The sequence below is a fragment of the Carya illinoinensis genome, chromosome 14 (assembly GCF_018687715.1).
Source record: "Carya illinoinensis cultivar Pawnee chromosome 14, C.illinoinensisPawnee_v1, whole genome shotgun sequence".
In the NCBI taxonomy this organism is placed as follows: Eukaryota; Viridiplantae; Streptophyta; class Magnoliopsida; order Fagales; family Juglandaceae; genus Carya; species Carya illinoinensis.
This window is the reverse complement of record NC_056765.1, coordinates 18912819-18936877: the sequence shown is the minus strand read 5'-3', so window position 1 is coordinate 18936877 and position 24059 is coordinate 18912819. Positions and strand designations below refer to the sequence as shown.

General features: G+C 34.1%; 2 protein-coding genes across 2 annotated transcripts; both read left to right on the top strand.

Moving 5' to 3' along the window:
- Nucleotides 1-506: 506 nt before the first annotated feature.
- LOC122294788 (transcription factor RAX1-like) lies at nucleotides 507-2432 on the top strand. Its single transcript, XM_043103751.1, has 3 exons — nucleotides 507-708; nucleotides 846-975; nucleotides 1359-2432. Exons 1-3 carry the CDS (start codon nucleotides 573-575, stop codon nucleotides 2026-2028), a joined length of 936 nt encoding a protein of 311 aa, XP_042959685.1. The 5' UTR covers nucleotides 507-572; the 3' UTR covers nucleotides 2029-2432.
- Nucleotides 2433-13634: 11202 nt separating this feature from the next.
- On the top strand, nucleotides 13635-19643 carry LOC122294748 (probable CoA ligase CCL7). The gene is made up of 6 exons (XM_043103682.1): nucleotides 13635-14844; nucleotides 16062-16251; nucleotides 16999-17144; nucleotides 18841-18908; nucleotides 18996-19098; nucleotides 19230-19643. Exons 1-6 carry the CDS (start codon nucleotides 13843-13845, stop codon nucleotides 19341-19343), a joined length of 1623 nt encoding a protein of 540 aa, XP_042959616.1. The 5' UTR covers nucleotides 13635-13842; the 3' UTR covers nucleotides 19344-19643.
- Nucleotides 19644-24059: the final 4416 nt, after the last annotated feature.

Below are 24059 nucleotides of genomic sequence, written 5' to 3'. Positions count from 1 at the left end.
TTTCTTACCATACAGATCATGTCAGATGTTCTAAACTTGAATCTGATATCCCTAAGTTCTTTACTTAGCCGTATATATGCTAATAATGATGCTCATAATCTTAGCTTAGCTAGTTAACATTTGACTTACATAACTATGATTAATATATAAGTATAAAAATTCCAAAACTAGTTCCTATATATCTTGATTTTAAGATACAATTTACAGACATACAATACAAAATTAATCGTATCTCATCTCATTTTATCTTATCTCATTTTATCTCAATTAATTATTATAATTTTTTAAAATTTTTACATAAAAAAATAAACAATTCAAAATTTTTTAAATTTTAAAATAATAATAATATTAAAAGAAATATATTTAAAACTATTTTATTTTATTTTTATTTTTACCTCAATTCATCTCTTATCTTACAAGTTACATGTAAGAACAATCTAGGCTCGGTCCAGCGGATTTCTGCTTAGCGAGACCTTTGGTTCTTTAAAATAGGCTTGGGATTCTGGGAACATCCAAGAGATTTCAACACTTCTAACGCGCACACAGAGAGAGAGAGAGAGAGAGAGAGAGAGATGGGGAGGGCTCCTTGTTGTGACAAGGCAAATGTCAAGAAGGGGCCATGGTCACCAGAAGAAGATTCAAAGCTTAAAGAATACATAGAGAAATATGGAACTGGTGGGAATTGGATTGCGTTCCCGCAGAAAGCTGGTAAGATTAAGCTAAACAAATTAAACGACGATGAGCAGATTTCATAACGTTGTTTAAACTGTGCTCTCTCTCTCTCTCTCTCTCTCTCTCTCATGATCTCTTTGCTTCTTAGTTATTTGGATCTGATTCTGCATCAGGTCTGAAGAGATGTGGGAAAAGTTGCAGGTTGAGATGGCTTAACTATCTCAGGCCTAACATCAAGCATGGTGAGTTTTCTGAAGAGGAAGACAGAATAATCTGCACCCTTTTTGCTAACATTGGAAGCAGGTACAATAATCTCCACATATTACTTGTTGCAATATTCTGCTGTTATTGACAAATAATTTCAGTTTCCACCTGAAAAATTGCCCAAATTATCTTTATCTCATTAAAACAGTGCATAATTTAGGTAAAACTGAAAAGGAATCACACTAAATGATGAAATCTACCCAAAAGGAGTAACAAAATTTAAGGAGAAAAATATAAGAAGGATTCAGGGTGGTCTTCTTTTTAGTATATAAAGAGATATTCAGCTATCAAGAATCTACCATTTTTGGAAAAATCCTGCATGCATGCCTAGTTTAGATCTAACACCAACCCCGAATCAAAGCATTTAAAGAGCAAGCTCGGTGTTTTCATCTTATCGAACAAACATATTGACAATTACACAGGTGGTCGATAATTGCTGCTCAGTTGCCAGGTAGGACTGACAATGACATCAAGAATTACTGGAACACGAAGCTGAAGAAGAAGCTTATGGGGATAAATCCTCCTGCTCATGAGAGAAAACTTCCTACATTCGCGTCCTCTCCCGGAATCCCACCATTTCAATCTCAACCACTGTCATCCTCTCTATACGAAGAATGCAGCTCTTATTATAGTCAAACCACTAAATCTTTCTCAGGCCTCGAAGCCATTTCGTTCCCATCGAATTACTTAAGCAGCTCCTCTTCATTGGCCACCAATCCTTCTATTTTCCAAACCCATGAGAGCTGGGTGGGTTCCCAGCCGTATTATCCTGTGACAGAGAACGTCCTCACGTTGGGAAGTGAAGGAAGCCGCAGTTCAGACGATGGGAGTTCTACTCAAATCAGCTATGGCAGAGACAATATTAAACAAGAAGGAATGGCTTTCCAGAGCTATATCTCAACGGGGTTAGAAGAAAACCCTAAGTCCATGCTTAATTATGACAGCAATAGAGGTGAAAATCTAAAACAATGGGCTGAAAAAGCAAATGCGTATTTTGATTTTGGAGAAATCCCATTACACTATGCTCTTGATGAAGTTAAGCAGTTGATTAGAAGTAGTAATAGTGGCTTTAATAGCTTTGTTCAATATTGATGGAAGCAACACACCAGAGGGCACGTACTTCTACTGAAAAACTGACTGTCGGACTTTAAAGTAAGGAAAAATCAGAAAGATTTGATGGGGTAAGGCCGTAGGGCATGGTGGGATTCAGATAAGACTTGAGTTTCTGGGGGTCTGTGTTTCAATGAAATGAACCATTTCTTTCTTTTCTTCTTTTTTTCGATGTTACATGGTAAAGCTTCTTTTTTATTTTGTGCATTTCTTTTGGAAAGTTGATGATGATTTTTATTTTTATATTTTGCCTTTGTACTGCGCTGCCTGCACTGACTTGCACTGCTTGCTACTTCCTCCAATCAGAGAAAAAAGTTCTGAAAACTAGAAACGATGTTTGTATCAATCAAGAACCAGAATCTTATGTCCAACATAATCCAATTAAGACAGCAGAAGTACTAGTGTTTCCCCTGATCTTCTCTTTACTCCACTGGTTTATTAGTTTTTAGCTTGGACTTCGAGCACCCTCTACTCGTCGTGTAAAGTATGCTCTGTCTAACGAAAAGTCGATTCTACTCCTCCTAAACTATTATTGTGTTGCACGCTTTAAAGGGTAATTTGGGCCCTTTGGATGGTTGGCGCTTCTTGCGAGGAAAATGTAAAAAACCCAGAAATTCAGAATCATTTTCTACGAACCAAGTCAGACCAAAGGTGGAAACTTGTCTACCAGAAAGTTCAAAACTTGACCATGGAAAATTTGGAATTTTGCGGAGGCGCGTGCATGACTTATGGCAGTCATAGTCCATGTCTTACAATCTGTTATCAGAAGCTATCAACAGTACCTCGAGTCTGTGATGTCGTAAGTACATGCATGTAACGTCTTTATTGTCACAGTTAAAGCCAAATAAAAACTAAATGGAAGGCGCAAGCGTGCCGCTTGTGGCGTGTCATTAGTATAAATTTTTTTTTTATATTTTTAATATATTTAAAAAATAAAAATATATATTAATATATTAAAAATCACTTTTTTAATTATTAAATAAAAAAATTTAAAAAATAAATATATAAACAGTCAAAATGAAAATAAATTTATAGTACACATTAGTATTTTTGAGACTAATTTAAGCTTAAAACAATGCATCAAGCTACTTCTCAAGTTCTTGTCTAGGCCAAATTTAAGAGAATTAAACGAGATAAAAATAGACTCATTAGTAGATCTACTTAGATAGCATTTATTATGTTAATATTTTTCATAATATTAAATGAGAAATAAATATTGTATGATATACTTAAATGCATGTTTGGTTGCTTGAAGTATTTAAAAGTTTTGTGAATAGTAGTGAAATAGTCAAAAATATTTTATTAGATTTTAAAAATGAGAGAAAAATTAAATAAAAATATTTTTTAAAATAAGTATTGTATTGGAATTTGTGAAATTGAATAGATAAATTTTAAAAATTATTGAAATATAAATTTTTAATATTATTTTTATTTTTAAAGTTTGTACAAGTTGTATTGTAGTTTGTAAAAATCATATTGATTTTTTTATGTTTGAGTATTGATTAAGTAATGATTAAATAAAAAGTTTAAAATTTGAAATATATAAGCAAAGAAATGATAGTTGTAGTGTTGACTGCACAAACGTTGTGCAATTACTTTAAAAAAGTGAATAAATATGAGATCTACATAAAAAAATTAATTTTTTGATAATGAATCTCTTTTTTTTTTTTTTTTTTTTTTCAAAATGACTGCACAACACTTATACACTCCATGATTATTTGCAACATTACTCATATACTTGTGTTTGAATGATCATATTTAGGAATGAAGTAATTAAGAGGAATTTTTTGAAAAGTTTGAGAACTTTGGGAATGTTTGATGTTACCTCTATTAATATGTCCATATCTCTTTTACTTTGATATTCTCGAGTTCAATTACTAAAGATAATTTATGCACCTCAAATGCCAGTCTATAGCCATTCCAGTTCAAAAGATCTTATTTCTAGCTGTCTTCATGTATTTTGTCTAAACTTATTCTAATTTAGTAATACATGCGTTTACGTAGAAGTTCCAAAAGGGATTGAAAGATTTAGCCTTTAAATCTTAGGGTTTGCATCATCTAGCGTCAAGAACCAATCAGATTTTCCCTCTTATGGAGGTGGATTTGCTTGTACGTGATAGTCAATTTGGAGAGATATGGATTAGTTTCAGAGTTGTCTTGTCTCCTCTCCTATGTTATGAACTATCATGCACTGAAAACATAGATTAAGGCTGAAAATGATGGACATCGTGGCCTAATTGTACTTTATTTGCTCCTATTTTCCTTAAATTGCAATTTCAACTCCAAAACTTTAGTTGCAAACAGTTGGGCATGTAACAGACACAAAAAGGAAGCTAATTGAGCAATCTATGATGACAAAGTGGGCAGGGAATCCCCATCTGTAGGCTCCATATTATATGATATTTGCAAAAATCTGTGGATGAAGTACTGTTTGGGGCCCTAACTTCTTGTCTGGTTAGGCTTAAATTAGAAGATAATTTCCAACCACTAAAATTCTTAAAATATTAATAGAAAAATATGCAAGCATTTCAATTTATTACAAGCAAATCTGCATCTCCAATGAATTTAGATTAAAATAATTGAGTTGCCAGCTAAGTCGTTATTATTATTATTATTATTATTATTATTATTATTATTATTATTATTATTATTATTATTATTATTATATATGGTTTTTTTAAAAAAAAATTGGGAAAGCTTTTTCTAAGATTGTCTTTTCTGGTGAAGTGTAGAGGTCAAAAGGTGTGGAACCTAGTAATAGAGTGATAGTTGAAATATTAAACTTTATTTTTTATTTGTTTTGAAGTCTTTTAAAATGAATTAAAATTGTCAAGAATCATGATCTGTTGTCAACAAAGAGGATTAACATGTAGAAAATTTTGAAGTATCGAGAATAGACATCAAGTATTGTATAAATTGTATTAATCGCAGATTTTATTTAAAAAACAAATAACTTTCTAGGTCAGAGTATCCAATTTGTGAGTACGTGACTTTTGTTTACTAGAGTAATGGTACATGTACATAATATTATTATATATATATATAAGTATGTTCTAAAATAAAGATATTTATAATAAGTGATGTTATTTTTATAAATTATTTTATAAAAATATATTTAATTTAAACATGCTACAGGTACAAGCGCCCATGGTCTATGGAGAGTAGTTGAGCGCCCATTTTTAAGTAATCAAACGTGCATAAAAATTAATGTTTTATGTTTATGCAATCAAGCATGCTATGTTTATGATGAGTCACAATGTTTCCAAGTCATGTTTTGTATAAGCAACTACATGTCTATCATGCATACATGTCATCTTTATTGTCGTATATGCTTAATTATACTGTTAGTAGCTTAGGAGCATGCTTACAAAGATTTTGTAAATGTCATGTTATAGTCTCAAATGCTATTTTTCTCGGAATGGTAGAAGTTGTGATAAAGACCAATGGAATCGAATTGGATGAGGCTAAAAGCTGTGTAGCTAGAGTTGAATGACACTGAGTTCACTATGGACGATCATTTTCAGTTGATAGATTGCTATGTGGAGATGATTATACGTCTGATAAGCAGTATCAAAGGAATTTTGGAGAGAAATCTTGAGCCCAATAGATGCCTATATGTGAAGAGTTTCTCATCCTTGAGAAACGTTTTGTATTATCTAAGCATTTTATAGAAGTAATTTAGACAAAATCATAAAAATTTTGGGAAGTACAGGATGAGGATTAAGACCTAATAACCTGTACAAGATTGTAAAAATTTTGGGAGGTACATGATGAGGATCAAGACCTAGTAACGTGTACGAAGTGCTTCTCTTTTGAGGTTTAAAAAGGAGTCCATGTTTTGGGACCCTACTTTTGTGGTTTAACTTAGTATCTTGAATGAACATGTCACAATTTATTATGTGGATATGAATAGAATGAAAGTAAGTTTTGGGATTAGTATCCTGGTCAAATGTATATTGATAAAAAATAAAAAATTATTTGCTTCGATTACTGCATATTTTTAGAAGCAGACTAGGTGGACTGCATTTTTAACTGCCATGAACGGAGGTATGTAATTTTGTGTTGCATGTCTCTACGTTTCAAGTTCTATCAAGTCCCAAGCGGAGTTTGGGGATGTAACACCAATAGGAAAACGATCACTGGTTAGCAGAGCCCAAACAAAATCGACAACTAAAAAAAAGAACCTGGTGGAGGCGACTATCGACTTTTTTTTTTTTTGAAAAGTGGACATGACTGTCGACTTAAGCCATGTAATTTACCTTTTTCTCCTAGATTGCATATTTGACTTGGTTGTACACTCTTGAAGGTGTGCTGCCATCTCCTTCGCCTTAATGTTTGCGACGAATATGTGGAATGGTTGCAAGTGAAGTATGCCCAAAGGATTCTGCCTATATGCAGTCTCAAATGGGTTTATTTGTGTAGTCTCGTTCTTAGGTCAGTTATAAGCAAACTCTACCTAAGATAAGGCAAGGTCCCACTACTTTGACTTATTATAGGCCAAGATTCTTATAAGGTTGCCCAAGCTTCTATTCACCACCTCTGTCTGGCCATTTGCTTAGGAATGACAGGGACTACTGAAATTCAACTTTGTTCTCATTTTCTCCTATAAACTCTCCTAGAAATTACTCATAAACTTCATTTCAGTCAAAGGTGATGGGCAATCCTTGTAGCTTCCATGGTCTTCGTACAAGTTACAAAACGGGCCCTCTTGGATAGCCTGTCAACTACCACCAAGATTGAATTCATGGCATGTTGGGTTCAGGGCAAACCCAAGACAAAATCTTTGTTGATGTCGAGCATGGACTCTCAAGTACAAGTAACGAAGTGTAAAGCCTAGCATTGGTGAGGGCTCCCTTTGACCTCTAGCACACAAAACATCAATCTACATAATGTGCAACATCATTGGTAAATTTGGGCTTGTAATATTCTATTGAGATAAAGGCCAATGTCTTGTCTTACCCAAAGTGACACTCCCCATGTAACTCTCATATAATGTGCTCTATCAAAGAACAATCTAGGCCATACAATAAGTCATGAAACAAAAAGTTGTTATGTAAAAGAAAATCACTCTTTCCCTTCAATTACCTCCATAAATACGTACCCAAATGAAGGATCTCCTGCAAACAAGTCTCGGAAGGTGTAAAAACCTCCTACTCTAGTGCTCATGGTAGTAAGGTACAAAGTATTTGCAACTGGGTTCAAACTTCCTGATTAGTGCCTCAGTGAGAACATGAACTTCTACAGATAGGCAACCTACTTGGCATGTCGCCTACTCAACTTTTGTTGGCCATTGATGTACGCCACCAATACCCACCTAGGATGCATTGTTGTTCACCTTAAAGATCTTATTATAATTAGGGAGTGCCAAAGTTGCTTGACCAACGAGAAGCTAGTCTCTACCTCTTCACACCATTGGAATGTCTGACCTTTAAAGCACTCTATGATGGGAGCAGTTAGAGTGTTGAAATTTTGGATGAATTGATGATAGAAGGATGCCATTATATGGAAACTCCACACATCGTGTAGGGTCTTGGGTGTTGGCCACCCAAAATGGCTTCTACATTATACTAATATGCATGAGCACCATCAATGGAAACAACAAGTCCAAGGGATGCGATTAGAGTAGTAAAAAATGAACACTTTTATGAGGAACAACCTAGCGTGAATGGGGATAGATCATTCTTGGAGTTAAGTGGAACAAAAAGATGAGAAATACTCTAGGGGTTCAAGGAATTAACAGTGAGAGCTGCAATATGCACTCAGTCCAGCACATAGGCTAGCAAGCACCTTGCAAACACTAAGCTAACTTATCCCAAAACAAGGTGGAGATAAGTGTGTTGTTTCACTAAAGGCAAACACAAAAAGGCCACTTATCAAGAAGGCGAGAACATAGAGCCACTCCAGTAACTCTAATAAGACAAATAGTTACTCGCCAAGCCGAGTAACAGTCTAAAAGAGACTGGGTAACTAGGGAGTTTTCCAAAAGTGGATAGAAGTGCTAAGAAAAGTAGTAGTATAGCACGCAGAAGCCCCACTCCATCCTAAAGGTCCTAAAGGTTCTAAGATGAAAATTGAAGGCTTGACGGGTCATGTTGTCTTAACGTAGTAGTATGACTTAAGCCACAACTGAGACCCTTTTTCGATGAAAGTGTTCAAATGATCAAACATGCAAACCGTGCTTGGTAGTTTGTCTTGTCATCCTGCAGTATGACAGGGAAGGATTAAAGAAAATCCTTACCACAAATTTAGAGTAAGAAAGGACATTTGACAATCCCACCCTATTTAAAGGACCCAGATGTGGGACGAGATCTCATTTTTGAGATTTTATTCTCCAAAGTCCTATGAAGTTCACTACTTCGAAAGCAAGAAGCAAAGAGGCGATAAAAGAATTCTATACTCCTTGCTTTCTGATGTAAGAATGTAGATTAGCTTCTAAGATAGTGCTTGAAAATGTGAGATAAATGTTGTGAGTAAGATGCATTACATTATCTCTGCAATTTCCCTTCCCTATTTTAAGCATGAATAAATATTTCGATATATTATGTTTATGCCTATATTTACACTGATTTCTAATGTTTTGAATGTGTTGACTATTTCCAATATATGATTCTAAATCCTTATTTGGGAACCCAATATCTCTATGTGAGAATATTTATTTGTAACACCTACCTAAAAAGGCTGTTAGGATATGACCTTAGCACCCATGATCCTTATTAGCATAGGATTGTGATTTTTATTTTAGAGCTATATTTTTTTAGCATGAGAATCACACTTTGGGTTTTATTAGAATTATGAGAAGGGTTCTAGTATTTTATTTTTAGAATAACTATCAAGAGGTCAATAGTGATATGACACTTGGTAATTTTTAATGGGCTAAGCAAAAAGGACTAGGTATGGATGAGTTTAAAGGTAAGCCCAAGAGTGTTTAATTAAGAGCCCTCAATTACTAAGAATGTGATGAGCTAGTAAGATGTGTCACCAGCCTAGACCTATTTTGGATTTGTAAGGTGTTAGACCATTTTGAAGAATCTTAGAAATGAAGCCCAATATGTAGTAGGCATAAAGCCTTTGGGCCTAACTTAGTGAGAGTGAAGGCCTTTGGCCTAACCTAAGAAAGACTTGTTATTTGGATTCAAACTTAGTAGGCCTTTGAGATCTTAGATGAGCTCTCGAACCTAGACATAAGGTCCATTCAATAACTCACACCAAAGCCCACAACCAAGGATTACACAAGTGGCCCTAAAAGTCTAATCCATAGTGCCCCAGAGCATTATCTTTCATTTTTATCCTTCTAAATGAAACCCGCATATACCTTACCTTTGTTTTTCCTCAAGCTTAAGATGTACCACACACCCCTAGGTCCCACTCAATCACGATTAAGCTTCTAACTTGAGTTAAGAAGCACTAATCATCTCACACATAATTAGTAACATCAAACCATGATTTTGGCATAATTATCTTTAAAATATTTTCTTCACATTTATGATCTGCGATTTTTTTGGTTTTTATTATTAAATTGCATTGATCTTAGAGTAACTTAGAAGTCTAGGCTTGACCTAACACATGTCAATGCATGTGTTGGCCAAGCCACGAGTTTTATATCGTCGCTAAAACATTACTTTTTATGAAGATAAATTAGATAGTAAAAAGTCAATTATTAGACTATAATTGACGGAAAATTATAGCTTCATTAAAACTTATTATTTATGACAAAATGGAACTTGTTGGCAATACTCTACTGCAGCAAGATTATTAGTGATGATTATAGTTATTGTTAGTTTTATAATTGTCGTTACAATTACTTTCTCATTTGGTGGAAAATTTTCCTGCTAATGTATTTGCGACCAAGATAAATGATTGTACAATTTTGATCATTAAAAGTGATATCAATGACGAATTTAAAAATTTTCTCATTGAATATATACCTTTAGTTATATGTTTTATATCATAGCTAAAACATTACCTTTTGCGAAGATAAATTAGATCACATAAAATCAATTATTAGACTATAATGGACAAAAAACTATATCTTCATTAAAACTATACATTGCACCTGCTGAACCCCTCTCCCTCTCCCCCCCTCTCCCTTGTCTCATCTTCTCGCAAACCACTGAAAGAGGTTCCCGTCTCATCCTCTTGCATGGAAGCCATCGGCCGACCCTATGTCAAAATCCAACCCACAAAACCTACTGAAATCCTCTCCTCCCTCCCCTTTCTCCTCTGTCTCCCATCCTATTGCATGAAACTCACCTCCCTTTCCATCCACCATTCTTCAAGAAATTACCCACAGACACTCCTCACTTGGTTGAAGTCGTTGCTGTTGAGTGTTTGTTGAATCTGGGACACTCAGAGAATGGGACATCGCCTAATATCCAATTTAGTAGCACGAATTTACTAGAATATCCAATTGGGTATGCCCTAATTCTCCTATGGTAGCACCAGTTTGTTTGATATTCATTATTCTTGTTAGGTGATGTTATGGACAAATTAATATTGGGTAAATGGAGAGAAACATAGTATTGTGCATTTTGTTTAATTAGATCTTTTATCCAGCTTGGCTCATGCATATGAAAGATGAGGATCTACTCTTTTCTGGGTTGTATAAAATAGGAGTTTATCTTGTATCAGTGGGAGAAACAATAAGTAGATATGGGTTTTATTGTGATTTTGAATTGATTGTGGTTTGACTATGGGTTGATTTTGGTTTCATTGCGGATTGATTTTCGTTTGATTATGGTTGATTTTGAAGAGAAGATGGGGATGGAGATGATCGACGAAGATGTGAGAGATTGGCAACAAACATGGGTGAAGGCAGAGATGATGGGTGGCCGAGATGCTTGGTGATGGCGGCAAGAGAAAATGAAAATATTGACAAATATGTGAGGCCTGAGCTCACGTTCTGGGATCATACAGATAAAATAATGTTTTGTGATGCAATTTATTAACTTAATGTGAAATAAGTGACATTGAGTGATATGTCAAAATCACATTTGGGGGCTGTTTATGGGAGAAGAGCAAACCGGCCTCTACAAAACGGTTTTTGTATTTTTATAGGGTAGGTGCATGACGTTGTGTGCACATGTTGGGTTCTAATTGGTATACACATAAAAATAATGCCACGTGTTAATCACGCATTATTGGACCTAACATAAGTGGGGCTGAGATTATTAATTGCGAAAAATTTCAAACCCGATTATTAAATGAGAAATTCTTCGAAAGGAAGAGGTCATTATGTGAGTATTACACCTTCTAATAAATGGGTGACACCTCATTATTCTATTATAGTTACAACAAACACACGTACAAATTATAAATTTCATTTTCCTCTCTCTCAAGCTGTCGCCCTCTCTCTGTCACCGCCCCTTCACTCTCTACCTCCATCGCTCTCTCTTGACTTTCTTATATCTCAGATTTTTTTTAAATAAAAATTTTAAATTTTAAGATTAAATATTAAAATATTATATTTTAATATTATTATTATTTTAAAATTTAGAAAAATAGAAAAAAAAGTTAAATTATTTATTATATTTTATATAAAAATTTAAAAAAATTATAACGATGAAATAAAAATTTTATATTTGAGATAAAAATTTTATGTGGCCAAACAATACCTAAATCTTTGCTAATGGTTTAGTCATTGTGACATCTAAAATCTGATTTAAAGTTGAGATTTTGACTAAAATTAAAATCAATAAAGATATTAATTTACATTAAATTATCTATTTTAAAGTTAAAATAATAATATAATATTATATATTTTAATAATAATTTTTTAAATTTTTTATATTTTACAAATATATTTCATATATTAATTAATAATTTAATTTTTACTTAAAACTATTGTACTGAATTTTTCTTACGATTAAATTTGAATTTTCTTTGCAAGCCCTTCCCTCACCAACCTATTTGAATTTTTTCTGTGATTCTAATTTTCCTACAGTTTAACTTTCTTTGAATTTTCTTATGATTTGAATTTTTTTAAGGATTTTAATTGATAGAATAATTTGTAGATTTTTTGCTACAATTGAATCCATAGAATGTCGTGTTATAAGTTATTTTCTAATAATAAATTTTTCTTATTCAAATTACAATTAAAATTAAAATAAATAAAAATGTCAAAATTAATATTTTAATAGAATAACAATAGATTTAGAGAATTTAATATTTGATATTATTAAAAAATAGCTAATTAAATTTATAAAAATAAATTTCTTAATCATGCAGCTGAAATTTTGTAGGTAACATTTGAGAAGATTGGAGTTAACTATTATTACCTTCTGCTATTGAAGAGGAATAGCCCGAATGAAACCCAACAAAGAATGATTACAAAAAAATAAACAGAGGAGAATGAAAGAAAATACCTCTAGAGAATATAATCAGGGATTACGGTTGTTCGTGGTGGTCATGAAATCAAAGGTCGATCAGTCGTTGCTGTAGAGTAAGAATAGAGCTGAGCCTGAGAGGCAGAGAAAATCTGCTTTGGTTGTCAAGTGAAGGAACGGAAAAGAAAGAAAGGAAAAACACAGTAGGCTGATAATGGCCTTTTATTTCATGTATCAAATTTGAAAATGATAATTAAGTTATGAATCTATAAGCGTTATTTAATTATTTTTAAAAAAATAAATACAGAATTTATATAAAAAAATTATTTTATTTTTTTAAAATGATTATATGATATTTACACATTTTATAGTTATATATAATATAACTCTTTTATAATAAAATATCATGGATGATTTACTTGTCATCCTCTTAATAAAACTGACTAATCACCACATCCGAGATTCTTAAGTTCGGTTTGATCATTGAAAATTTTGATATGAGAATTTTGAATTTTAAGATAAAATATTAAAATATTATATTATAATATTATTATTATTTTAAAATTTAAAAAAGTTGATGATTTATTATATTTTATAAAAAATTTTAAAAGAATTGTAATGATAAATTAAAAATTTAAATTTGAAATGAAAATCTAATAGCCAAATGGAACCTTATTAAATTCGCTTAAATAAGAAATTCAATGAGCTTTTTTTGAACAATTAAAAAAAATATAAAAAATATAAAAAATTAAAAAAATCTCTAACTATAATAGGCAGCACGCTCCCAATCATTACTACGCTTTAGCATGACACTTGCAGATTTGCCAAAGTCATTGAAACTTTTTACCTTTTTTTGCCTAAATATCTAGAAATAGACAGAGAATGTCGCCCTTTTGTCCATATATCTTTGAATTATGTAAAATAGTTAGATATTTATCTTCGAATAATAAAAAATATTCAGATAAAAAAATTAAAAGAAACTTCTCGTCCAGGCTGTTTTACCAGTACTCGAACTTCATGGATCGTCTGTTTTTGATAAGTGGAAAGAAAATTTTAAATTTAAAATAAAATATTTTAATATTATTATTATTTTAAAATTTAAAAAAATTAAGAAAAAATTAAATTATTTATTATATTTTATATAAAAATTTAAAAAAATTATAATAATGGAACGAGAATTTTAAATTTAAAATAAAATTTTTTTCCAACCAAACATACCGCCGAGGCTGTGGACATTGACTGCGGGTTTGTGTTTTCGTTGTCCAGCGTATCACCAAGGCTTATCCGGAAGAGTTCAAATGGACTTTGGCAACAACGAAGCAAGAGCCTTTGAGTTTCTTGCATACGTGCTGCTGAAAGAATATCAGTTACCATTTTTATACGCTATTGTCAAGTCCCACACACACACATATATGATTGATTATGTGTAGAGCTCGTTTATAGCTCTGGAGTCGAGCTATTCCATCCATTAAAAATGGAGAAATCTGGGTACGGTAGGGATGGCATCTTCAGGTCTCTCAGACCACCTCTGGTGCTCCCCAGTGATCCCAACCTCTCCATGGTCTCATTCCTCTTCCGAAACTCTTCTTCTTATCCCAACAAACCGGCTCTCATCGACGCCGATTCCTCCCAGACCATGTCCTTCTCTCAGTTTAAATCCACGGTCATAAAAGTCTCCCACGGCATGCTCCGCCTAGGCATCAAGAAGAGCGACGTTGTTCTCATCTTCGCCCCGAATTCAATCCAGTTTCCTGTCTGCTTCTTAGGTGTCGTCGCAATCGGCGCCGTCGCCAGCACCGTCAACCCCGTCTACACGGTCAACGAGCTCGCCAAGCAAATCAAAGACTCTGGACCCAGGTTGATTATAACGGTACCCGAATTGTGGGAAAAAGTAAAAGATTTTAACCTCCCGGCCGTTTTTTTGGGGCCCGATCATTCTTCTTCTTCTTCAAACGTCATCCATTTCGATGACTTGGTTTTAGCTGGGTCCGCGAGCGGATCCGATTTCCCGCTCAACGATGTGGAGCAGAACGACGCGGCGGCGCTGCTATACTCCTCCGGTACTACAGGCACGAGCAAGGGGGTGATTCTGAGTCACAGGAATTTCATTGCAGCATCTCTGATGGTGACAATGGACGAGGAGCTTGCTGGGGAGAAGCACAGCGTGTTACTCTGCGTGCTGCCGATGTTCCACATCTTCGGGCTGTCGGTGATACTGTACTCACAGCTGCAGATAGGGAATGCAGTGGTGTCCATGAAGAGGTTCGAGCTAGATAAGTTTCTGAGTACGGTGGAGAGATACAGGGTGAGCCATCTGTGGGTGGTGCCGCCACTGATTCTTGCGCTGGCGAAGCATAGTGCGATCAACAAGTATGATCTCTCATCCTTGAAATATATTGGGTCTGGCGCCGCGCCATTGGGGAAGGATATAATGGAAGAGTTTGCCAGGAAGTTTCCACATGCGGTGGTCTTTCAGGTACTTTGAACTTGACATGTTCCTGATTTTTAGATCAGTAATTTTGAATCTGTATTACATAGAGTATTCGTTTGTTTTTATCTGAAAGAAATAGTGATTTTGGATATAAGTTTTACAATATCTATTTATTGTTTATTATTATTTAAAAGAACATTATATATATAATGGATAACCAGCCAAGCAGCAAAAGCTGAGAAAATAAAAATAATAAAATGCAACAAAAATACGACCCACTCTGTTTAGTCAGGGCTCGGGGAATCCAAACCATTCTGCCACAGTTGTAATTTAGGAAGCCCTAGCCAAAAGCTCCATCCTCGTATGTTTCTAACTTTGTTCACAATTAAGTTCTTTTCGGTAATACGACTGTTTTTAGATTTTTTTAGATTATTTCACTACTATTTACAAACTATTTAATACTATTCACAAACTAGTCACTATTATTTTATTACCATTCACAGATCATTTGAGATACTTTTAGTCTTATTTGATTTCAACTCATCTTGTTTTATTTCATCTAATCCTTACAACTTTTCCAAATTTTGAAATAAAATATAATAAACAATTCAATTTTTTCAAATTCTAAAACAAAAATAATTAAAAAAAAAATTATAATAATATTTTATTCAACTTTTAATTCTCATTTCATTTCTACTCAATTTAGTATCCAAACCTTCCACATCCAAACGGAGTCTTATTTTCCAACTTTGGAAGACTAGAGTAGCAAGAATGTTAGAAGATAATTGATATGAAATAATACAAGCTGAAAAATTATTAGGGTTATTAACGAGGGATATTGCTAGTTTGGAGTTTGGACTCTGTACAATCAATAGTGAATATTGATTGTAATAACACTCAACATTTTTATCTTTGTAAATTGAGTTCATATGTTTTGCTTGGCTCTGTTTTGTCTCTAGAATGTCATGTGTTTCAGTTGACCCACTTCAAACATTTGAATGTGTTAAAGAAACACAGAATCCTTGTTGGAAAGGCCATCTTGGGGACGAGGAATATTTATAAACTGGGAATTGCTGAATGGCCGTGGTATGATTTATGCTTAAGTAGGCAAATGAAGACTTGATAATAATTCTAAGGGGTATTAGAGTTCCTGCAGTGTTTAGGTCCTGGGAATGTTTTCATTTCAGTGCCTAACTTGGCTTTTGGTTTTAAAGATCATTCTGTGCATGTTGTTCAATTCGAACATTTTTCTCTTATTTCAGGGGTATGGGATGACAGAAACTTGTGCAGTTATTTCTGTTGAGAATCCGAGAGTAGGCATTCGACATACTGGTTCAGCCGGAAAGCTTGTTTCTGGAGTTGAATCCCAAATAGTCAGTGTAGATACACTGAAGCCTCTCCCTCCCAATCAGTTGGGGGAGATATGGGTTCGGGGGCAGAATATGATGCAAGGTACTGGTTTTTTTTTTTTACTGCTTCAGACTATATCCTTCTTCATCAAAGTGCTCTTTGATAAGAAAGTTAGAGCACTAATCCCATAATTGCCTTACTTATAAAAAACTAATCCCATAATTGCATTGCATTCAGCTTGCTCATCAATAGGGCTGTAAATAGGGCTAATTAGGCATTCATCAGCAATTATGAATGTTGCAACGATTAGATATATTATCTCTGTAACACATTCTGTCATACCATTCAATGTGGGATGACTAACATAGAAAGAATTCATGAGAAAATCTAGTTGAACTTTTATTATGCAGAAAAAAAAGAGCAAAAATTCTAGCTGGTTTATTAGTTATTTTCTAGTTATACTTCTAAGACTCCTACCACTTCTGTTTCCCATATTTTTCTTTTAATGTTTTGTCTGGGATTGGTGTACACTGTCAAATTAGTTGTTGTATGAAATGTGGAGGCATATCCAAATTGGGTGTCTGAATATATGTAACCACTTTCAATCTCCTGGCCAGTTACATAGCTATAACATGGCTGCTCTGATCCCTGCATGGAGTGCAATGTTTGTGCTGGAAGGATCATGTGCCACTCTCATCAACATGTTTGGTTATGCATACCATACACAAGTCAGTGATATTTAACAAGTGGCCTTTCCTTACAGTTGCACCCAAGCACTGCATCCTCTGAGCCATTCATTTCCCTACTGTTTACATCAGATATGTAACACTATTACTGCAAAACTTTCAGGTTATTACAACAATCCACAGGCCACCAAACTGGCCATTGATACGAAGGGTTGGGTACACACAGGAGATCTTGGATATTTTGATGGAGATGGACACCTTTATGTTGTTGACCGAATTAAAGAGCTCATCAAGTACAAAGGTTTTCAGGTAACTTGATAAAATGGACTTTCTGCTGCCAGTACTTGATGTTGCATGTCATCATAAGCATATATTGATAGGTTATGAGCAGCTTCCTTGTCCTTGCTTCTGACATTTAATTCATTGTAGCCACTAGAACATGCATTTTAATAGGGACTTTCTTTTCTCAAATAAGGGTCTCTATCTTGAAAGGTTGAGAGAGAGACAAGTTTTAAATCTTCAACCACCCATAAAGAATCACCCGACAGAATAAGTTCCCATTCTGGAGCCTACGTACTGATAGCCATCACTGCATTACCCATCTCCCTCCTTGGGGTAGCACCAACCCATGCCATTTGAACATTAACTCACCACTGTTAACTCACCACTGCCATTACATTACCTCCATCTTGTCTCTTAGGATGGCGTCAACTCTTGCCTTTTGAACATTGTTGAATTACAAATTTTTCCTAAAGTTTACACCAACGAGTAGCGGTAAATTTACAATTTCTACAGGCTATATATTTTCTAAGACGTGGCCCTTGGAAATTAATTTCTTGCATCTCTAAACTTCTTTTAATTTGATTTGTTAATTTAAAAATAAAACTTTTGTGGGTCTCTTTGTCGTTAAAGCATTTGTTATATAATAATAGAGTTCTCCCATTCCTGCAACCACTTTGATACTTTGCTTATATGGCTTTTAGAGATTATGCAATAGAAGGGGCTTAGCTCTGGATCCCCCCTACTTGCAGAAATGAATGGATCAGAAGGGGCCAATACCTTAGAAATTAGTTTATAAACAATGTTCCAAAGACTCATGGAGCGAAACTCACCAATTTCTCAGAATTCTTGGTCTTTGGGATATGAGTACAATTAAGTGTGTGGTTTATGTCATGTGGAGTTTTCCTAGAATTTAAAACAGATAAAAACAACATTCAGAAGAAAAAGCCAACACCATCTTAACCCGGTGTCCTGCTGCATGGGATGCATTTCAACAATTGTTACTTTCACCTTTTACGAACTTAAAGACGTGAATAATTCTTGCTTTATATTGAAGACGATCCAATTATGAGGACATGAGTAATTCTTGCTTGGAAATTCTGTATCCACTTGTTATTAGCTGCAAGTTGGTCCAGGCATATTTTGCTTTGAAATTCGTCAATCTATCACTCAGCTCAATCACAGAGGGAAAGTGATGAGGCAAATCTAGATAATTGAATATAGCTCTTTCCATTAGCTTAAACTTTTGAGATTAAGTAATGATTTCACTCCAGTGCATCCTTATTCCGTTGTTTAAGTGTAGGATTCGAAGTCAGGACCTCTGCTTTGATACAATGTGAAATCACCACTGGTTTAAAAAACCTAAACTGATGAAAAGTTAGAAATTTAATTATTTGTATTATATTCTTTATTTGTCTGTCCAAAATAAATGAAAACAAGGCAGTAAGCAGTTCATGGAGAATATGTAATTAATTATTGTTTTAATTGGGTTGCTGAACAAACAAGGTTAAACAAGTTCCTCCTAAACAAAGCTCCCATACCTAAAACTCATGTTTATTTATTTTGAACTATTTGTTAATCGAAAAAAAAAAATCTTTTTTACAGTTTTTAAACAAACTAATGTTTACTTGTTGTTCTTGGGAGACGCATCATTAAGTTTTCAATGTTTCCATATTTTACCTGTATTTGTTTTAATATTTTTGCATTTTTCTTCCATTCTCACTAGATTGCTCCAGCAGAACTTGAAGGGCTGCTCATTTCTCATCCTGACATATTAGATGCTGTGGTCATCCCGTAAGTTCAACAAATGGGAATTTAGTATAACACAGCGCATTAACTCTTTAAAAGCATTGAAAGTTAAAAGACATTTCCATTTTGCAGATTTCCTGATGCTGAAGCTGGTGAAGTCCCAGTTGCATATGTTGTTCGTTCCCCTAGCAATACACTTACTGAAGAAGATATTATGAAATTTATTGCTAATCAGGTAAGAGGCCCCCCTTAAAAATGTAAATTAAGGGTCAAATTTTACATGATATTAGATTACACTTGTGAATGGCTACATGCCAAAATCATTGCCTTGCATGATCTGTAAGCCGATTATCATTTTTGACATAGGTTGCACCTTTCAAAAGATTACGGAGAGTGACATTCATAAACAACGTTCCTAAGTCTGCTGCTGGAAAGATCCTCAGAAGAGAGCTCATTCAGAAATTACGGTCAAAGGTGTGAAACTAAGTGATTATATATAGCCGATTCCAATGTTTGCTGTAACGAAGAAGATAATCTACCAGTAGGGGTAGAGTCAAGATATTGCAGCCATTATTTTCTCTTAACAATTAGAACATGTTCATTACTATCCTTTTCTGATCGCAAACTGAAGCATCTAAAAGGTGTTATTCACTTTGGGTATCTCTTACAACCATACCAAAACATTCAAAATTGGATTGCATAGGATTGTAAGCCGAATAAAGATGTATATTGAAATCCAAACTAGATTGTTATTTTTCTTCAAGAGTTTGAGTTTGGTAATGGCTGCTTTGTTCTTGGTAGTATGTTTCTTTCAGGCCGTCTAAGGTTTGAATCCTCTTGGATGCAAACAATCTAGGGTCAACCGGATTAGCTCAGATGCACTTGCGAGAAACTCTATTTTGTTGGGACTTTGCAAATTAGCTGTTCAAGTTTGATTTTTAATTTATTTTTTAGCTTGTTTCCATTAATTATAACATTCTTTTAAAAGCCATAACTTTAGAGTCCATGTAGAAAACTTTATTTTACAAGATATTCATACATATTTTAAAGAAATACTTTTAGGAATGTCGAATAGAGCAACTACAATAACATAAAGGTAATGTGAATGTTTACTTTTGTAATATATCAGAAACAAGAAGTATGTGGTTTATTGGAAGACCAGTACTTTTCAGTTTTCATGCTATAAACTGATGGTGAATGATGGATCTTCCACCATGTTCTATATTTCCAAATACATGCTTTGGGCTTTTACGTAAATGTAACTAAAATCTGGATGCCCCATTAATTGATGCTGATTTGATTGCCGTTACATTCAATATTACTATGTATGTCTTCTAGATATTTGTTCCCTGTTGGTTGGTGCTAATGTTGGGTTTGTATTCTCAACCATATATGCATAGGATATGATAAGAGTAACTCTAAATATGGTTAAGTGTGTGAAAGTTTTGTACATTGTATTTAAAAAAGAGTAGTCTACCATAAAAAATATTTTTTATGTGAATCTCTCACCTATTTTTTCAATGAAAATACGTGGCGCTTACCTATCTTATGACTAATTTTTTAAGGTAAAAATAAGAATGGAGTAATTATGAGGCTTTTAATCTGGACTCATTATTTGAGATTTAGAGGATGCTTGAGAAATGAGAACATGAAAATTTTGTGAATAGTAGTAAGATAGTTTGAGTTAAATATTTTTTGAGTTTTTGAAAATGAAAGAGAAAAAATTGAATAAAAAATATTATAAAATTAAAGTATTGTTATAATATAATTTTTGTTTTGAGATTTAAAAAAGTATAATTGTTTTTTATTTTTTATCTGAAAGTTTGGAAAAGTTGTAATAATTAATTTGAATGGTGTTTAGAAATTAGATGAGATAAGATGAGATGAAAATTTTTTCCAAATATCCCCTAATAGTTTTAGGCTAAAATTAGGTCCCGGCCTCATGAATTTAAATGAAACCCAAATGAGGTTTTTCGACAATATTAAATAGAAAAAATCTAGTTGCAAGTATAATTGTGTACTAATTTAATGTGATTGGTTAAAAAGTAGATTTTATTGAAAAAAGTGTTAATTTAAATTTTGAGTATAAAGAAATCAGTATTAATATATAGATTAGTACGTGACTATACTTGTATGTAGTAAAACTCTATTAAATATGCCCAAAATATTATTTGGGGGCGACCATGGATTTTATTGAGCCCAATGAGTTAGTTAAAGCTCAATTTGTTTTATTGAGCAAGCGGGCCCTTTTATTAATAATGGGTTGATGAATTATTTAAACGCCCATAAATATTTATTGGAAGAGTTGGGTTTAGTTTGGACTCAAGGCCCTTTAAATGGTCCAATTTATTTTTTAGACCCAAGTAAGTTGGACAAGCCCATACAAGATCCAAGGAAATTAAACCCTAGTTACCCATGGGCCTACCCAAGGCCCGCATAGAACATGACAAGAGAGCCCCATACAATTTACGTACAATCTTCATCATAAAACTTTGGTTACAACTCATCCAAGGGGCCCAAACGGGCATGACAGCAAGGCGCCAACAGGCAAAACAACACTTTATTTCCCATCACCAAGCCGCCTCACCACTACCGTGAAAGACCCCACATTGAAGAAGACCCACACATCCCCCACTGTAACCGCTACACCAGTTTGGCAGTTTGTAAGCCACGACCACCTACATGTCCAACTGTAATCCACCCACCAGTGCACGCCTTCCCAGCCCACGCCTCAGCCCGTTGAAGATAATAAGTTGAACCACCAGCTAGACGCTAGCGAACCACCACTCTAGGCCAAACCGAAAGCAACCCACCTTCCAGACCAAAGCCCGTACACCATCATGAATCACCAAAAACCAACCCCACAATACCAGTGTAGCCCCTATTCTATCCACTACAAACCAACACGTAGAGACGAAGCCAAGATTATAAGTTGAAGGGCTGAGTACTTTTTAGCCTAGAATAAATAATTGAATTGAGACTTTTAGTAATACCTTTAACGAAGTGATAAAAAAATTATGTAAAAACTAAGAAAGAAACTGATAAATTTCAAATTTTTATTTTTGTATGAATATTTGTAATTTTATATCTAAGTTTCTCATATATTGTAATTAAAATATGAGATTGAATTATAGTAACCATCTACATAGAAATTATAAGAAAAGAGGTAATATATATTGTAACACCCACCCCATTAGGCCCAAGCCGTTTAAAGCCCATCCTACTTAGAAAAGAAAAAGAAAAAATGGGGCAGCTACTTAACAAACCATTTAGTCCCAGAGGTTTGGTCACCCTATTATTCTCCCCTCCCCTATCTCGACGTCCATTTCCCATTTTCACTTTTTTAAGTTACACACAATTGTCCTATTTTCTATGATGAGCTTAAGATAGACCAAGTCTTAAAGATCTTTGGCAAGTTTTAGATAGGCCAAGTACAATGGTAAGAGCTAAGAAGATCAATTGAGCAATACAATGATTGATGCAATCTTTTTGGGACAAAGCTAGCAAGACTCCAACATTCAAGATGGGCTTGAAATACAGAGAACCAGTTTTGATCCATTTGATACAATCTATGTAAGAGGACAACATGACTTAAGATTTAATTATTTGGGCTTATTGTCATGTTTATGAAATTGTGGCTTTGAATTTGTTTAATCATTAAAAGAGCTTATTTTATTTGTCATAGGAATTAGTCTAAAATGATTGGGCTTGAGGATGCTTTGCTCACATATTTCTTAGGTTTTATAAACTAGAGTTTTAAGGGAAATTTTTAACATTAAAGGAGACTATAGGGGGCGATGGCCATTGGGGGTTATTTTGGAAAAAGAGGCCTTATTTTGGCCTAGGGTTTACTTTGTTGGGAAAGGGTATTTAAGCCTTGTAGCCACCCATTGTGAAAGGTTAGACTATTGAATGAATTTTCATTTTGAGTTGAGTTTATTTTCTCTTGTTTTTGAATGAACTTTTGAACTTATCAAAGGCAAAACAACCTTTGTGACATTTTTCCAAGTAATCTAAATTCTTGAAACAAATTTTCATCAGGTTTAGATTATCAGATCTAGGTTCTTGAAACGAGTTTTTATCGGGTCTAGATTTTCCATTGGCTTAATTTTAGCTTTCTTGGGTTGATTTTCAAATTGATTGTAGGTTTAAGTGATTTCAATCCGTAGGGTTCATATTATTTGGTATTCAGACCTCGATTTTCAATTAAGTCTGATTCTATCTTTTAATTCTTGCATTACTTGTCATTAAAAAAAAAAAAGAGTGGTCGAAGTTCTTGAATTGGGGTTGCCGAAATTGCCTTGGTCATTAGAGTTTTGTGTTTCATCATCTTAGGGATGCTGAATTTCTTTACTAGGGTTTCAAAATCTGGGGTTTCTTGCATCCTTGAGTTGTCAATTGCTAGGAGTGCTATATCATCGATTCTCTTCTAATTCCTTGTCATTTAATTGAATACTTGAGTTGGAAATCTATTGAGGTAAAATGCAAGAGAGTGTGAGACTATTATTGGGAAAAGCTAATTTAAGAGTGAAACATGAGTGGAGTATCATTATTTAAGTGTAAACATGTAAGGGAGTGTATGAGGTTTTTATAGCTGACATTCTTTTTTGTGCAGCACATTACGATGTCTCTTAAGAGTGACTCATCATCGAAGGGGCTTGGTAGATAATTCATTCTTTGTGTTGCTAGTGATGCAACACAGTTTGAACGGTTAAATTTGATGTTGGGGGAAACGAGAGATAGGATGGATCAACAAGACGAAGTGAATAGAAATCTGCATGGTGAGAGAGATAGGAGGAGACGTGAGGTTAATATTAAAAATGAGTATGAGTATGAAGGAGACGGTGAGGATGAGGAAGACTTAACATCTGAAGTTGGGATGGGTGGAATGGGTAGACATAGAAGAGTTAGGCGTGGAAGAGAACTTAGGGGAAATCTAAGGGGTTGAGATGGGTTAGGGAGCATCAAAATGAAAATATCATCTTTCCAAGGTAGAAATGACCCTAAAACATATTTAGAGTGGGAGATAAAAATAGAGTTGATGTTTGATTGCCATAATTACTTAGAGGAGAAGAAGGTAAAGTTGGCAGTAATTGAGTTAACTGATTATTTAATTATTTGGTGAGATCAATTAATGACCAATAGGAGGAGGAATCATGAGAGACCTGTAGAAATATGGGGTGAGTTGAAAGCACT

Bases quoted from the DNA above. Each gene is read 5' to 3' on its own strand.
- LOC122294788 (XM_043103751.1), top strand. From the start codon at position 573: ATGGGGAGGGCTCCTTGTTGTGACAAGGCAAATGTCAAGAAGGGGCCA. The intron at 709-845 runs GTAAGATTAAGC...ATTCTGCATCAG, and splicing joins TGCGTTCCCGCAGAAAGCTG to GTCTGAAGAGATGTGGGAAA. The intron at 976-1,358 runs GTACAATAATCT...ACAATTACACAG, and splicing joins TTTGCTAACATTGGAAGCAG to GTGGTCGATAATTGCTGCTC.
- LOC122294748 (XM_043103682.1), top strand. From the start codon at position 13,843: ATGGAGAAATCTGGGTACGGTAGGGATGGCATCTTCAGGTCTCTCAGA. The intron at 18,909-18,995 runs GTAAGTTCAACA...TCCATTTTGCAG, and splicing joins TTAGATGCTGTGGTCATCCC to ATTTCCTGATGCTGAAGCTG. The intron at 19,099-19,229 runs GTAAGAGGCCCC...TTTTTGACATAG, and splicing joins TGAAATTTATTGCTAATCAG to GTTGCACCTTTCAAAAGATT.